The following is a 16,181-nucleotide window of genomic DNA, read 5'->3' as shown; positions in this document are numbered from 1 at the left end:
ACTGCACGAGTAGGCAAAACCCTTGGTACTTAAGGTCTGCTGGGCCAAAACCAACACTTAACACTAAATAGTAACTTGAAGGGAGTAAAGTGACACCTTTGGTTTTAAAATCCCAAGTAGAATCATTGGCCATTGCTAGAGTGACTTTTTGTCTAATCAGCAATTAATTACTCTGAGACTGAATTGAAACATATCTGCATAGTTCATGAACACAAATTCTGGCTGTACAGGCATGTAGCACACTACCCAGAAGTTGATCCTGTTCACAAGATTATTTCTGTAAGAGAGAATCCTAAGTGGAGGAGGCCATAGGGATCCTCCACAAAGCTCATGGCTTGAGCAAGTTGATGGTTCCTGCCACAAAGTATCTTATGATGGAAAGGAGACCTGCATGGAGACTTACTCAGCAGGATCCCCACGTATGTCTTAGGGTGAACAAGACCTCCCCCCGTGATGTGTGCCCCAATTGATAAATCCACTGAACCCCAGGCTATAAGTGCACATTGCTAGACTGCAATCACCCCCCAAAAAAATCTTTTAAAATGGTCAGAAATGCCTTAAAAACATGAAAAATAGTATGAAAAACCTTTCTGTTTATGTAAAATTCATCAGAAAATGCCTCAACAGCATCTGAAAGTCCCCTGCCAGGTCTGGTGTTTCAAACTTTGCGTACCTGGGCTGTCAGTGGTGGGCCGCCGGCCATTGCCACATCATTGTGGTGGCATGTCTGGCCAAAGATGCGATGAGATGACCAACGACTGCTGGACATGTGTATGTGTTCACAGAAACATGATAACTGAGGGCAATGACCTGTGCAGGTGAGGTGTGGGTCTAACAAGTTCCCCACTTGGGATATTGTTCCCACATACTGCCTACATGTCCACTCTAAGAATCAGCCTCCTAGGCCACTCCATTAGGGCGCCACAACACTCGATAGTAGGTGACACATCAGGTGCGTCGCTGGGGTCCAGCAGGTTAATTGACTTATAGGGTGAATTGATACAATTCTCTCAATCTTTCACATGTGGCTGTCAGATAGGCAAGTTAAGGGCTGCAGTCTCTCATGTGAGACTTTTAGATCGGCAAGTTTAGGCACACAAAGATGTCTCACGCAATCTTTTAGGTGAAGTTGTTCCTGTCGGCGCTCAGAGAGGGCGGCATGGAGCTGAAGGAGCCGCGGTTCATCCACGAGCGTGCCGTCACTTTATTGAGTGAACGCAGGGAGGTGCTGCCCTGGAATGTGCAGGAGGAGGAGGTGGTCCCTAAGCAGACTTCTCCATCTACTTCTTCCTCTTCTTCATGATAACTCATGACACTGTTTTCCTTTGTATATATGCTGAAATATATGTCTAGATCCAGGTTTTGTTTGTTTACTCCAGTGAAATAGCTATACTCCCAGTGATTGACACTGACTGAAACCTAATAACTACCTGCCTCTCCATCTAGGCTAAGGAATGCACCTTGGAGCTCTCTTGGAAGGCCTAGCAGAAGTCTCCATTGGCTACACTCATGCACACCATCCCTTCATATACCACTCTTCTTATTCTCCTGTGGTTTATTCTCTCACGATTCTATTTCTGGGGTTTATGGGACACCTACTATAACTGGTGATAAGCCACTTTACAACTTTACTTTTTTCATTCCACATATTGCTACACTGAATATGTAGTGCCTTTTTCTTTGCTTTCCTAGGCTGAGAAGTGTATTAAAATTCCAGGAGCAAGGCAGTAGCCCAGAGAGTCATATAATTAATGACCTCTTTTGAAACGAAGCAGAATAGAATCCATGTTTAATGTAGTGACCCTCCCAAAGCAAAAGGCCCCAAAAAGTTTACTTGGCTAGCAGGCGGGGGGCAGGCACCTCATTAGCCGAGTGGTAGAGGAGCGGCTCCCCTCTGGCTTGTTTAATCCCCGGCGTCAGAAATGTTTTTTCCCTTTTGTGAATCTGGATCAGTTTCTCATGTGTTTCGTGATCTGCATATATCGTTTGGATGTTTGGGAAAGTGGAATTCAGGAGCATTAGGCTACATGTTGTAGGAATAAGCTAGAATTAAGATTTACTCCATGCAATCTGAGCTAAACTATAGAGTAGCATTGTGAAGGTATAAATATTAATCTAAATAGAACTGACAGTACTTTACAGGGTGCTGCTACAGCGTCTGGTCTGCTCGGCCATTTACACTTTAACGTGCGGCCAACCACCATATTTACAATTCAGTGTGCAATCTACCTCAGCTACAGGAACCTTATGCTGCAGGATGATGGAAAAACAAGTTAATTATTGCTGAATAATGATTTTGAGAACAGCGAAGTACAGGCCAGAATTCCCCACCTACCACGCTTTAGTTTTTCTTGCATGGCACCACCACATCACTGACAAGGTCTGCTTCTTGTGGTGTGTCCAGATTATTTTCTCATAAAAATGCAACTGCTGACCCACTGTCAAAATGACATGTTTGTAGAAATCTTTTCACAGCATTGCAGGGAGCAGAATGAATTATACTGATGTTGTCAGCTTCAGGTGACAAGACGACATAAGCTGAGGTCTCTGGAGACAGGTCGGGTCATTACATAGCCTTAGACCATGGTGACTGTGGTCCGGTAAATACTCAACTCACTCAGGTAACAATAGTACAACATCAGATGAGGTCTTCAGGTTGTTGCATAGCTTAGACTACAGTGACTGTGGTCAGGTCATTACTCAGCTCAGGAGCACCCAGGTAACAATACATATACATTATATGAAGGCTCGGGACACATTATTACAGGTCATTATGCAGCTAAACTACAGATACTGGGATAGTAGACTACAAATACTGCGGTAGGCCGCACGCCAAAGTAGCACCCTTTCGTTTATCGGTAAACTTGGTAAACTATTTCTTGGTGTAGTGCAGCGATTTGCCTGATGGGCGAGCCTTCCTTAACCCAGGCAGCCAGTGGGGTATCTCTTTGGCTGACTGGCAAAGGAGTGGGTCTCCCGTCTCGCTGGTCGCGGTTCGATCCTCGGCGCCGGCAAATCTTATTACCTTGTCTGCATTAATTTCTCGTGTGTTTCGTTACACGCTATGGTTGTGTTGGAGCGTAATAAAGAGAAAATTCTGGCATTTCATTGGGGGTTTCCGTGGCCCAGTGGTTAGCGTCTCCGCCTCATGTGCCGGCGAGATGCTGGAGCGTATGGGTTCGAGTCCTAACCGCTGCCTTTGGGAGTGGAAAGGTTGGGCTCTTTCCGTCACCCCAGCCGGGCCCCATTGTTAGGCCTCCACGTGAAAGACTGCTGGGCATCTCTCTACAGTCTGGGTGGTGCTCGGTATGCACCGCCTTCCTCCCTTGGGTTATATTCCCAACGAAATACCCGCCCCCTCCCCCCAACTATTTCTATCCCACAAGTTATCAATAAAATCAAGTTTTTCGTTGCATGGCGGTACTACATATATGGGATTCATTTTGTGTAACTGCCTTTGTTAGACTGAATACATCCCGCGGCAATGGCAGCTTAGGGAGAAGGATCGAGGATTTACATAGATTTACATAGAAAATCAGACCACACAGACCCCATGGTCCAGACTTGGTGGTCTGTCCTTAAACCTAAGTGATTTTACATTAATCAGAAGACTCCAAAACGTTGCATTTCTACTCTAGTTGATATTAAGTTGAAGGAAGGAGCAGTCAGGGATGACCAATTAAGGCATTGACATTCGACAATCTCATCTACGGCAAAAGTCCGCTGTAAGTTGCCTTGTGTTTCCTAAGAAGTGGTATTGAATAAACAAACAAAGTATGAAATAAGGTCAATAAAAGGATTTAATTATTTAATATAAATCCGCCTCGTCAACAGCGCCATGTTTACTGTGGCGGTGTTACGAGAAATACCTCCCCGCGGAAATAAGTCACTCTGATACAGGAAAATTTATTAATTCTCTTATTATGTTCTCCTTTGTCCACCTGTGCTCTTCATAATGGTTGATATTCCCGATATGATAACAACTCACCAAATCAATGGACCAGATAGGCAGGAACTGAGTAACCATCAACGTGGGATAATTCCTTATAAAATCTGCCCTATGCGCTTGTTATTAAGCCTTCTCTTAATTAAAAGTATTTCTCTGATGTTTGTGCCGTGTATTGGAGCCGGAAAAGGACAAGTAAACGATAGCGGTGAGTGAAATATAGAATAAGTAATCTAGTTGAACCTCTCCCTGCGAGCTATTTTACGGCTGCGAGCTGATTCTTACTACAGCCGCGCAACATTGCTAGATTGTCGTACTCTGCCTCTTATGTTTGCCGATTTCCGACCCAAACACTGCTTTCATCACCCAAATAACTGCATTCATACATGTCTGTCGTTTAAATGGTTAATTATTGGTGCTTCTTGGCAACAGTTATGGGCCAGAAACAGGTAAATACGTGGCTCTGAGTACGATAATCTGGCAATGGTGGTACAGCGGTGCGGCGGCGGCGGCGGGCACTGCGAGGCTGTGGACGACCCGGATACTGTGTGCCACGCTGACCACTGGAGGGACACGGGCTGACGAGGCACTAGCGGGGACCCAGCACACCCACCATGGCGCCGGCAAGGTCCAGGAAGAGAGGTGACACACGCCTCTTGTCCGTACCTGGGGGTGAGAGGAAGGCGGAGGGGTGGCGGAGAGCGGCGCGGTGTGGACGATCTATTTAACTTGTCTTACTTGTTGGAAGTTCTACGGCCAGCTTGAAAGTCCACCGCCTCCACATTTTACTTGTATTTTTTCACTGTAGTAGGTCAATTATACAGTTTGATGGTGCACCCCGTGGCATGGGTTGGGTGGAATAGGAAGCTCGTCCGGTATGTTTTTAGGAAGGTATGGAGCCTCCTTTTGAATGTATCTATAGTGCATTTTGTCATGTCCCTGATTTCTCTTGGCAGGCAGTTGAAAAGCCAGGGACCAAAGTTGATGAAATGTTCGGCCTCATCAGTTTTTATCCCGTTGTCTCACCCAAGAGAGAGTTTTTCTGCAACTCTCTCTTGATGGCCTCCTCTCCATGTGGGGATGGGCAGGGTACAAATTTTTCTAGTATCTTCCATGTGTATATGAAACAGTATCTCTTGCCTTCTTTTAAGACCATTAGTATTGATAAAGCTGTTTGTGAGATCTTTATACAGGTGAGGTATTCCTATGCGGGAAAAGTTTACCAAAAGAAACACTGCTCTAAATGCTCTTTAAAGTACTATGGATAAATTAGTGGCAGATAAACATGTATCTCTTGCCTTCTTTTAAGACCATTAGTATTGATAAAGCTGTTTGTGAGATCTTTATACAGGTGAGGTATTCCTATGCGGGAAAAGCTTACCAAAAGAAACACTGCTCTAAATGCTCTTTAAAGTACTATAGATAAATTAGTGGCAGATAAACATGTAATTAAAAAAAACAGGGATTGGTGGTGTAATAACCTTGCAAACTCTCAAAGTTGGTTTCTGTTTCCACCTATGTTTAAAAGTGTTAGTAATTATGAAATAGATCTACTGCATCAATGAGTGTATGGTCATCAAAAACTGTCATACTAGATAATATGTGGTTTTAAGGTAGTGGCTAAGGTGGTAGGCATAAGCTCTCACCCAGGTATCCACCATATTGATGCGAAGTGAAATGACGGTTCAGCGGCTTCACCTCGCTCCCTTGGATTAGCGCGCCATGCCACCTCCACCCTTTCTACCTTCATGGTCAGCCCATCTTCAGCACGGGACACAGGGATGGTTGGTGTGATGTGTGTGACAAAGAACCAGGTGGAGAGAGGAAGCATGAGCATTTGCCAAAACAGTGTGGAATTCACTAGCATGAGTTAGACAGAAGTGGAGAACTTTGGGAAAGGTCTTTGTTCTGCAGTGGACTAATAATAATGGATGATAATAATGATGCTTTAGATGGAAAGTAAAGGGCATAGGCCTATTGACATCATGCCAGAAAATTTAAGTCTTCCTGAGGTGATTCTCAGGTAATGTCAGGAAATTTAGGTGTGTTTTATAACAGCCAATAGAATTTGTTTTTTGTCTTTATTAGGTACATTTCTGTTGAGTTTTAACTCTGCTTCCTAGTTATCTACACTTGAAAATCAATTCAGGTTAGTATTGGTATTTTTTTTCCTGAAATAATACATTGTTTTACAACCCCTACCTTTTATTTACTGCAGGAAGAACCAGTGCAAGTAAGAAGGGCAAGTCAAAGGATGAAATCAAAGCAGAGATTACAGAGCAAGAACCAGAAAATACACCATCCAGTCAAAGTGACGACCAAGAAGATGAAGAAATTAGTGTGAAAACTAAGGGCAAAGGGAAGAAGCCAACCAAACGAGGAAAGGTGAAAGAAGAGATTGCAGAACAAGAACCAGAAAAAACACCATCCAGTCAAAGTGACGACCAAGAAGATGAAGAAATTAGTGTGAAAACTAAGGGCAAAGGGAAGAAGCCAACCAAAAGAGGAAAGGTGAAAGCAGAGATTACAGAACAAGAACCAGAAAAAACACCATCCAGTCAAAGTGACGACCAAGAAGATGAAGAAATTAGTGTGAAAACTAAGGGCAAAGGGAAGAAGCCAACCAAACGAGGAAAGGTGAAAGAAGAGACGACTGACAGTGATGAAGCGCAAGATGAAGAGCCTAAGAGGAAGAGGACAAAGAGGGCACCTGCCAAGCCTAAGGGTAGCCAGAGGGCAGCAAGAGGAAAAAAGTCAATGAAGGAGAGCTCTACAGAACCAAGTGAAGATGAAGAAATAGAAGTCAAGCAAGTGAAGAAAAAAGTTGCGAGTCCCAGGAAGAAAAATAAGAAAGGAGAGGTAGGCACTGATTTCCGTCTTCAGCAGTTAAGATTAGTATCAGGACATAGGTGGGTATCAGTATTAAAAGTTTCTAATGCAGTTCTTAAAATTCAGGAGGTAAATATAAGGTTGCATTGAGGACAAAGGTTAAGTAGTGTTAGGATTCAAAATCACTCAAAGAATTTCCCTTTCCATTTTTGCGATTGTCTTTACATCATTATTATAGATATCTACAGTTTGAAAGTGAAGATTTGTTTCTGTATGATTATTTTTTCACCATTTCAAATATCCTCTTTACTAACATGTGAACTTATGGTCCCAGGATACACCTGTTCCTCGCCCCATCAAGTATGAGAGCCTTGGGGACGGGCCGCCTCCTGTGCCCTCCACTGGACGCAAGTACATGGGCTCCCACGTCTCAGCTGCTGGTGGGTTCACACTTCTGTCTTTTCGTGAACCTTGGGAGTTTTGTGTTGGGATCTTTGCTACAAGAAAAGTTTTATATATATGATATGATTTCTAACACTTAACCCTATCAATTATCAGGTGGAATATGGAATGCTTTTGAAAATGCTGAGGAGTGCAGTTCAAAGTCTTTTGCCATTTTCCTCCGCAACCAACGGCAGTGGAACGCTAAGCCCCTGGACGAGGAGACAGTTGAGAAGTGGAAGGAGATTGGAAAGGTGAGGTGCATTGTGCCTCCTGCATCCTTCAAACTTCTTCAGCATCTCCCTTTCCCTTATCCATCTATCTATATCCACAACTCCCTGCTCCTGCCCGGGAACTTCCTTCAAGGAGTTCGTTTTGGCAGAAGTGTCTCAATTTTTCCCTGTTGTGGCACTCTCAGCACATTCAGTCCCTTGCCTACCAACTCTCTCCAATACTCATCCACTCATTTATCCATTTCACTGGTGCTCTCCCCCGACACATTCCTCAGTCCTGCCCTCATACACTGTCCATAACTCATCTCTCTTCCTCATCTTTTACTGTCTCTAGCACATTTCTTTGTACTCTTTTCTTTTAGGTCTTCCTTTTGTCTTCAACTGCCTCTTTTATCTGATTTGTCCACTATGTATCCCTTTCTTTCCTCTTCCACACACCAACTCCTTTCTCAGATGCCCTAACAACTGAACTCAAAGACAGACCTCGCCTTACTCCAGTACTGTATCCTGTCTCTACTCCTGCTCTTCCAAGTAATTCTTCCTCCGCTCTTCTGTAAATCTGCCTGTAGCCACTGTCTCACCATACATGTACCTCTTAGATAACTTTGCTGATTCCCACAGGACTTTCCTCCACACCTGATCCTGCCTCATGGGTCCTACCTGATGAACCTGGGCTCCCCCGTACCCGAGACGCTGGAGAAGAGTCGTGCCATGCTGGTGGACGAGCTGCAGCGTTGCCAGCGTCTTGGCATCCCGCACTACAACTTCCACCCAGGTATCGCTCCACCTCAAAATTAAAAGTTCAAACCCACCCACTTGCATCCACAACACACCTCCTTTTTCACATCCTTTTTACTTTGCTTTTTTTTTTTTATATCCGGTTGTGACAGATTCTATGGTTCTTTTTTTTGTGAGTGTGATGGACGTACTGCTCAACAAACTTTTCTTCCATCCCGTCCAGGTTCCACCACAGGCAAGATCAGCCGCGAGGAGTGCTGCAAGCTGATTGCCGAGAGCATCAACCTGGCCCACAGTCAGACCAAGGGTGTGATTTGTGTGCTGGAGAACATGAGCTGCCAAGTGAGTGATGTTTTATTGCAGTACTCTTGTCTTTTTATTCATTTTATTTTGTACTTAGTTATTTATTTTTTCTTTTGTGTTTATGTACGGTGCCATCTTTGGTTGCATGGCTTTTCAACTGATAAAGTGTTGTTGGCAGGAAATGAGAGGATGCTGCAGAGAATTATGTATGAATTTGATAGGGAAGTGTAAGAGGAGAAAGCTGAATGTTGGCAAGAGTAAGGTTATGGTACTTAAGAGAGTGCGAGAGCAGAATATTGAGTTAGCAAAGCCACACAGATTTAAGGCTGAGAAAACAGTGAGTGAGAGAGTGTAAGATCTAGTTGGGGGAAGAGAGGATGTAGGAAGTGATGGAGTTTAAGTACTTAAGGACAGTTCTGTATAAGTGGTTAAGCCCAGACAGATAATAGTGCATTGTAGATTTATGAAAGGAAGAGGTGTGTACATGGGGGTAGTGAAGGACAGAAGAAACAGTACTATCCTCTCCACTCTGTCATATGCATTAGAGATACAGTTATGTAATGTAGCATGGTACTCACAGATACATGCAGTTTAAAGGAGCTATATATGAGAGGGAGAAAGTAATGAAAGAATGGATGAGAAGCTTGGTATGGCTGTAGAGAAAGTTGTAAAAGAATGGATGAGAAGCTTGGTATGGGTGTGACAACAAAGGGAGGTGATTGTGGAGTGGTTGAATACATGAAGCCTGAAGTTCCGATGTGTTTAGACATGAGAATGAATGAAGATGACTTTGTGAAGAGAATATATGAAGCCAGGATCAAGGGAGAGGGTGTCAGAGGAATGAGATGGATCAATAAGATTCATGAGTATTAGGGAGAGAGTTGACAGGTGAGGGATTAAGTGTACTGAGAGGGTGTGCCAGAAAAAGGAAAGTTAGAAATGCCTCTGCCTTGGCTACCCCTTGAGGGAACACGGTTTCAGATATATAGATAGATAGGAAGAGCCTTGTAATGTTATGTTTGTCTTTGTCACTGCCAGGGCTTCACCATTGGGGGCGACCTTCATGAGCTGAGGCTGATCATTGAGCACGTGAAGGATAAGTCTCGCGTGGGCGTCTGCCTGGACACCTGCCACTCACACGCTGCAGGTGGGTTGGGGTGGAGGAGAGCAGGGCCTGGCTTGAAATCGGACAGTCAGAGATTATGATGTTTCCCAGAATACTTTTATTACATTGGGCATTGGAGGCAGCAAGGAATGGGGTCCAAGTAAGTTTGATTACGGAAAACCAGCCAGTGTAGACCATCACATGACCATCAGCTGGACACTAGAATGGGGCTTGTGTTGTGAAAGCAAGTTATGATTTTTAAACAGTGCTTGAATAGGCCCTGACCTGACTAAATGATCAAACATTAATTATATGGAAGGTTGCAGTATTTTCAATGAGGCAGGGATCAATACATGTGTCTGTGTTTTGTTGCATATTAAAAGTTGTCTGATGTTCATCTTGTGTTGCTGGAGGGTAATGTTGGGGAGCAGGCATCTCCTGGTTGGGTTGGTTTTCCTCAGAGCACTTGCCAAAGTTTTTTTATTTTCCACCTTGCTTGTTGAAAACCGTCATTGATGAAATATAATGGAAGAATTCTCATAATTAGTTGTCTGTAATTCTGTGAAATGATTTGTGCTGTGAATATTTTTTATGTACTGTATATATTAAGTCTGAAATATGTGTTGCGTTACTTGTTTCCTTCAAAGTGTTGTATGCCTGCAGGGTATGATCTCTCCACGGAGGAAGGGTTTGAAGAGTTGCTGGAAGATTTTGAGAAGATCATTGGATGGCAGTTTCTTCGAGGACTTCATATCAATGACTCCAAAGGTGTGCATGTCTGCTTTCATTTCTTGTTCTCCAAGTATTTCAGTGAACTAGTGAACTAATACCGACCCCACTTGATTTGTTATCCCCAAAATTCAGCATATTGCAACCTGGGCTGATCTAAGGGCCATCCATGCTAAGGAGCTGTACTGGTAAATTGCTCAGCATCCTCACACTCATAAGAGACATTAATTGTAACTTGAGCATGGTGAATGAGGTCATGATTAAATTGCTGCCTTGGGGCCCACACTGGCAGGACTGTCCATCATTGTGACACAACAGTTTATCAAAACACTTGGCCCACACACTTAATAGTGCTTGACTAACAAGCAAGCCTCTTCAATTTCTCCCTGATGTCTAGCTCTCCCTCCATTACAACTTTGCCAGGCGAAGTTGGCGACCACCTGGACCGCCACGAGAACATTGGCAAGGGAAGCATTGGTGTGGAGGGCTTCTTCCGGGTGATGAACTGCGAGCACTTCAACGACCTGCCCCTCATCCTGGAGACCCCCTGGACCAGCAATGCAGGTTATGCCAACGAGGTCAAGGCGCTGACGTCATTGATTTTAATTGAGAAATAGTCGTTTGCATCAACATTGTCTCCTGAAGCTGATGGAGGAAAGGCATGACCTGAGGCAAGTAAGGCTGACTTGTAGGTAACAGAAGGACAGTAGTTTGTGTTGTTGTGAGGCAGGTTATTGGCAGTGAAATCAATTAACTGTTTCTGTTGACAATAAAATTGGATGGATGAAGGAATCTTAGTAGTGCTGCAATACTCACAGGGATGTGTGTAGTTCATGTTAGATAAGTGAGATGTATGGAGTTCTGTGTTTCATATTGGAGAAATCTGTGTAATTTAAAGACAGAAATAGATAGGCCTTGAAATTTGTCAAACCAGTTACAGTGGCATAAGTGCCATATATGTGGCTGCCAAGCTTAAAGTAAGGGAACACTCACTGGCAGCGATTAGTAATTTTAAAAGGTACCTGGAGATGTATCAGGTTACTCATGCCAAAGCTAAAATAAAAATTGAAGAATTCATGTTTTTGTCATCTTTTTGTACTTTATTTTTACTAAATAAATAAATCTTCACTCGCAACACAAAAAGGATCGGTTCATCACAGTAGAATGCTTTGAGTTGGCAGTGACATTCACCATTTTTCCAGCCCATTGTTTCTTCCCTCCTCGAAGGAGGTGAAGGTGTGGGCTAGTGGGGGCAGATGCGGGAGGAGTGGGTGGATTCATCCAGAGAAAGATGGACGATGTGTGAGCCAACTTGAGCTTGTCGGAAGAGGAGGCGGCACTTGTACATCCCCGTCAAGTTGGACCTGAAGTGCCGGAACACAAGGTAGGAATGAGGGAGCTGGTAGTCTCTGCCCATCTGGAATATTGCTTCATCTGCCTTAGCTTCTTTGGGCATCTCCCACCTGCAGGAGGAAGGAAATGAGAAATGTAGTGCGCTTCCTATGCTTTTTACGCTCATGGTCTTTTGTGCAGCCTTCACCAGCTTGTTTCAGCAAGAAAGATGATTGCCATATTGTGTTGACCAATAGCTTATGATATATGGTGCTTCTCCGTCGGAGGTTACATGTGATGAGAAGATGGCGGCCTTGGCTGCCTTGTACTCACTCCACATAGTAGTCCCAGTAGTGTATGTCGTTGGTGAGGTTGTCGAAGACTGCAGACGCGTTGCACAGGATGTAACCACACTCCTGGGAGGGCACCCGAAGTATCCCGTCATTTGCAATCTGCAAGGCATCAGACAGGAAGCCAGACTGATTAAGAGGAAATTACAAGTTGGTCAAGCTTCTCAAATATATTAAGTATGAACAATGATACATTATTATATTTTGCCGATGAAAGAAGCAAGAATGTGGTGTTACGTGTTTAGACCTAACTGCATTCAGAAAACACAAAGCCAGATAAAGAATTGTGAAGGCTCTGTTGTTTAGTATGGTGTGGCAGCCCTAATAGGCTGAGTACTGGTTATGCAAGATGAATGTCTTAAAGATGGCTTCAGCACTGTCACTGTACAGGAAGTAGTAATTTATATTGATTTTTTTTTTAAGAGAAAGCTATGATTGTTAGAGCATGTTTGATGACTGATTTAGTTTGTCTTTGTAGTTGATTTTATTGCTATTTGATGTAGAAATTGTTTTCACAAAAATTAACACCGGGGAAATGAGACATTATTTAAAATCAGTATTCACTGGCTTGTGGGGCCCCTGCGTGTGTGTGTGTGTGTGTGTGTGTGTGTGTTGGAGAGGTCTCAAGGCTGTTGTCATAGTAGCTGCCACTTTAACACACACACACCGGTAGCTTAGTGGTGAAGCTCTGCGCTGGAAGGCAGAGGTTCGAGCCTGGGATTTTTCCACTAACAAGGAGCGGTTACTGTTCCCCCTTGAGCAAGGGGGGCGGAGTGTGTGGTGCGTGAAGGTCCCGGCAGTACCAGAGATCGACTAATGAGCCTTGCTCTAATCGGTAGGGTACTTCTGGCGATGACGAGTCCAGCTCGTGATCAGGCCGTGGATAAATCACTCGCGCACACACACGTATCCCGGCAATTCCATCATTGATCATAATAATAATAATAATAATAATAATAATATACGGTTTATTCAAGTACACGGCAGCCGTCAGGCTGAAAACTTACATTTTATAAATACATTTAAATAAATTTCGCTAACGAGAACAAGTATAAAAAGAAGAGGGGGATGGAAAACGGGGGTCAGACTTGTCTCTGGGAAAGGTAGGGGCGATGGGAGGAGTTGGGTGGGATGGAGTGCAGTGGGGTGGTGAAGGGGCGGATTCTTCCAGATGGCGGTAAGGTCAAGTGCGATGTGCGAGTGTGCATGCACGCGCATTTCTCCTTAAAAAACACACACACACACACATACACACACACACACACACACAGACACACACACTATTGCCGTCATCATAAGAAAAATAAAAACGGAACGGCGATCGAGTCAGTGGTCAGTGGATCGGCGTCCCGCAGCGCAGCACCGGAAAAAAAAAAAAATCTTTCACCTCGAGCCACAGTGCTGCCCACTGGTATGGCTGTTAGAGTGCTTGTTATCGCGACGAAGTGCAGCGGTGCAGCGGGAACCTCATCCAACTGCGTGTGCCTAAACGCGGTGTGTGAGGGGGAGGGAGAATGAACCCATCACAAAACTAAGGCTTGTGGGATAATCTTTTTTGTCATACTCCCCTGTGTTTAGTTTCCGACCTTAATGGCACGGGAGAGCCATCATGTAAACGGTGGTGGAGTGGGTTAGTGGGCTGGGCCCGCATTCATCACGCCATGGACAACGTCGAGTGGAATCCTCACGCTACCACCTGGGATTTTTCAGTCACCGCCGAGTGGCCTAATAAGACTACTACCCACATGCTGTCCTGAAGACCACCCATCAATCCGGACTCGAGAAGAAACCGTTCAAGTGAATCAAGAATGAGTTCCGGGGGGCAGCATGAGCCAAGGATAAATGGCGCCACTATAAAAATTACCTGCGCCAAGAAAAAAATAAAAAAGAGGGCCTCCTGGTCATTGGCCGCGCACGCACCATTTGTCCTCGTGCGGAGAAAACAAAAAAAGTCCCTCTGACTCAGCCGGTAATCGGGCAGCTCTAAAGCGTGGCTAATGGTCGCCCTACTATTGTGTCCATCTTCTCCGTGGTATATTTTTTACTATCTATTTCACTTATTTGTTCTACCAATAGTGTAATGTTCAGCGGCTCTCACCTCCCTTATAAGTTGGATTTGTTATCTTTGTTTTGTCATTAGTAAATTAAATATATTTTTTTATGTAAAAATGCTGAAAGATACCAAAATCACCATTAACCCATTGCAAGGATGGTGACCAGACAAGACCTACGATAAGCAATCCTTTCTTTCTGCTTTACGTCGCCTCAAGGTGCCAGCGGAGATCAACAATGCCACAAGCGTCTGCATCGCTTTGCATTCTCAGGTTCACAACAATGAGCGGAATGACGTGAATGTAAAGTAACTGACGACAGATTTTGTAGGGAGATCAGAGCTAAGGAAACCGTTTTTCGATATCATGCAAGTGATGGAATGACACTTAGATTAAAAGTTCCTTCGCACAGAAATTTGTCGAATATGGAAAACGGCTGAAAATGTTCTCCTCCCTTCTCCTTTGTTGTTTTACTTGCAGCAATAAACTATCAATCAATCAACATTCAAGTTTTTGTTAATTACAGAGGTCCGGTACCAGATTTAGGCATAAGCTGAGCAAGCATGGGCCGCAAGAGGAGATCCAGATTGTGTTTTATAGACCCGTTGTGAACTGTCGAAGAAACAAATGTAGTCACAAGAGTTAGTCTATAAAGGAAGAGTTGAAGCCGTACTACTATTTAATATGTAAAGGGCATTTCAGATTTTGTAAGACCATCTGGTGTAAACTTTTAACAAAACACCTCAAAGATACATGAGTGAGGGCCGCGGCACACCCCACCTCCGCGAGCCAGAGTATACAAGGCACTACGCAGCTGTTGTCCGTTCTTGTCGTGGCAAGGGAAAGCAGGCGGCGTTGAATCCCCCGAGACTTTCCTTTGTGTGTGTGTATGTGTGTGTGTGTGTGTGTGTGTTCTCGGAGCTGCCGTTTACCTTTTGGTTTCATACTATACGGCGGTATCTTCCATACTTTTTTTTATTTGCGTTCTCCATAGGCCTTTTTTTTTGGGGGGGGGGTGAAAGTTGAACGTGTGTGTGTGTGTGTGTGTGTGATTCGTGAAAAAAATAATACACTGGCAAGTTAATACAGTCGCTCCCTATCGAGACAGTTTCATCCCTCACGTCCGCACCACACATTGATCAACACTGTATTCGCTGAAGGGGACCCGGTGAGGCGACCATGCTCCCTTATTTCAGACGCTTCCGCCTCTCACATCAGCTATTTCCAAAGACCGAAAAGGATGTTAACCCGGTAGCAGCGGGGATCATGTTTCTTAGTGGTCCCTCTAAGCGAGAAAAATGAGAAAAAATCACCACTCACACAAACCATTTCATAATATATATCAAAGCATTTGTGATCAGATTATGTATCATCTATATTTTGGGGTTTATATCATGGCACAAATTTGGCCCGTCGCTGCTACCGGGTTAACAGCATTGTGATTAATGTTATTTCCACGTTCATGTTACAGAAGCTTTGTCACACTACCAGCAGGGTCAAAGAACTACCCCTGGAAATGCCCAAACTACCCGTGAAAGCGTTGTCAAAGTTGTGTTCTTGGGTCTTGAAAGGTTTAAAAATATGGCCCCTTACCTTCGATGTGTTGTGGACCGAACTCCTGACGTGAATAGCATGATCCATTTCCCCCGCGTGTACACCAGCAGCACAGCACTGAGCCACCGCCACCGCCAGCGTCATTAACGCAAACATCACGGCAAAGTGTCCTGCGTGTGTGTTCGAATGCCCGTCTGCTGCCCTAATACCACCACAGGGCAGGGACACCACACCTTATAGCCCGCTCGATCTGACCGCCTCGTCACTCGTGTGCACTCAAATGTATCTCGTCTCGCACTGTCTTTTCTTCCTCCCGCCTTCTTGCTATACCTCCCTGCCTCTCCCCCGCTCCCTTACCTTCTCTCCTCCTCCTCCTGCATGCCTACCCCTCCCCGTGAAGTTGCCTTGTCTCGCCATGCACCACTCATTGCACGAACATTTTTTTTCTTTTTTTTCCCTTTTGGTTCTCGGAATGAAATTAGTTAACGGGTTGGTGTGATCTCTATTTTATTTCTCTCTCTCTCTCTCTCTCTCTCTCTCTCTCTCTCTCTCTCTCTCTCTCTCTCTCTC

At 44.4% G+C, this 16,181-nt stretch overlaps 2 protein-coding genes across 5 annotated transcripts; one reads left to right on the top strand and one right to left on the bottom strand.

Annotated features, from left to right (window-relative positions):
- The first annotated feature begins 4,438 nt into the window (after window positions 1-4,438).
- LOC126987633 (probable endonuclease 4) lies at window positions 4,439-11,401 on the top strand. Of its 4 annotated transcripts, none has more exons than XM_050844770.1 (10): window positions 4,499-4,618; window positions 6,165-6,331; window positions 6,458-6,805; window positions 7,110-7,215; window positions 7,334-7,470; window positions 8,071-8,224; window positions 8,411-8,529; window positions 9,529-9,637; window positions 10,259-10,363; window positions 10,748-11,401. In XM_050844770.1, the coding sequence occupies exons 1-10, from the start codon at window positions 4,561-4,563 to the stop codon at window positions 10,939-10,941; spliced, it is 1,497 nt and encodes a 498-aa protein (XP_050700727.1). In that variant the 5' UTR covers window positions 4,499-4,560; the 3' UTR covers window positions 10,942-11,401. The 4 variants fall into 4 exon arrangements, with proteins under 4 accessions (XP_050700725.1, XP_050700727.1, XP_050700726.1 ...); XM_050844769.1 differs by having other exon boundaries at window positions 6,165-6,457; window positions 6,584-6,805; XM_050844768.1 differs by having other exon boundaries at window positions 4,439-4,588; window positions 6,165-6,805.
- Window positions 11,398-15,895, bottom strand: LOC126987635 (uncharacterized). Its single transcript, XM_050844771.1, has 3 exons — window positions 15,651-15,895; window positions 11,990-12,108; window positions 11,398-11,787 (listed from the first exon to the last, which is right to left on the bottom strand). The coding sequence occupies exons 1-3, from the start codon at window positions 15,765-15,767 to the stop codon at window positions 11,568-11,570; spliced, it is 456 nt and encodes a 151-aa protein (XP_050700728.1). The 5' UTR covers window positions 15,768-15,895; the 3' UTR covers window positions 11,398-11,567.
- Between the last annotated feature and the right edge of the window lie 286 nt (window positions 15,896-16,181).

This window comes from Eriocheir sinensis, chromosome 65, assembly GCF_024679095.1.
Source record: "Eriocheir sinensis breed Jianghai 21 chromosome 65, ASM2467909v1, whole genome shotgun sequence".
Lineage (NCBI taxonomy): Eukaryota > Metazoa > Arthropoda > Malacostraca > Decapoda > Varunidae > Eriocheir > Eriocheir sinensis.
Note: the sequence above shows the minus strand (reverse complement) of the source record. Positions and strands in the feature narration are given on the sequence as shown.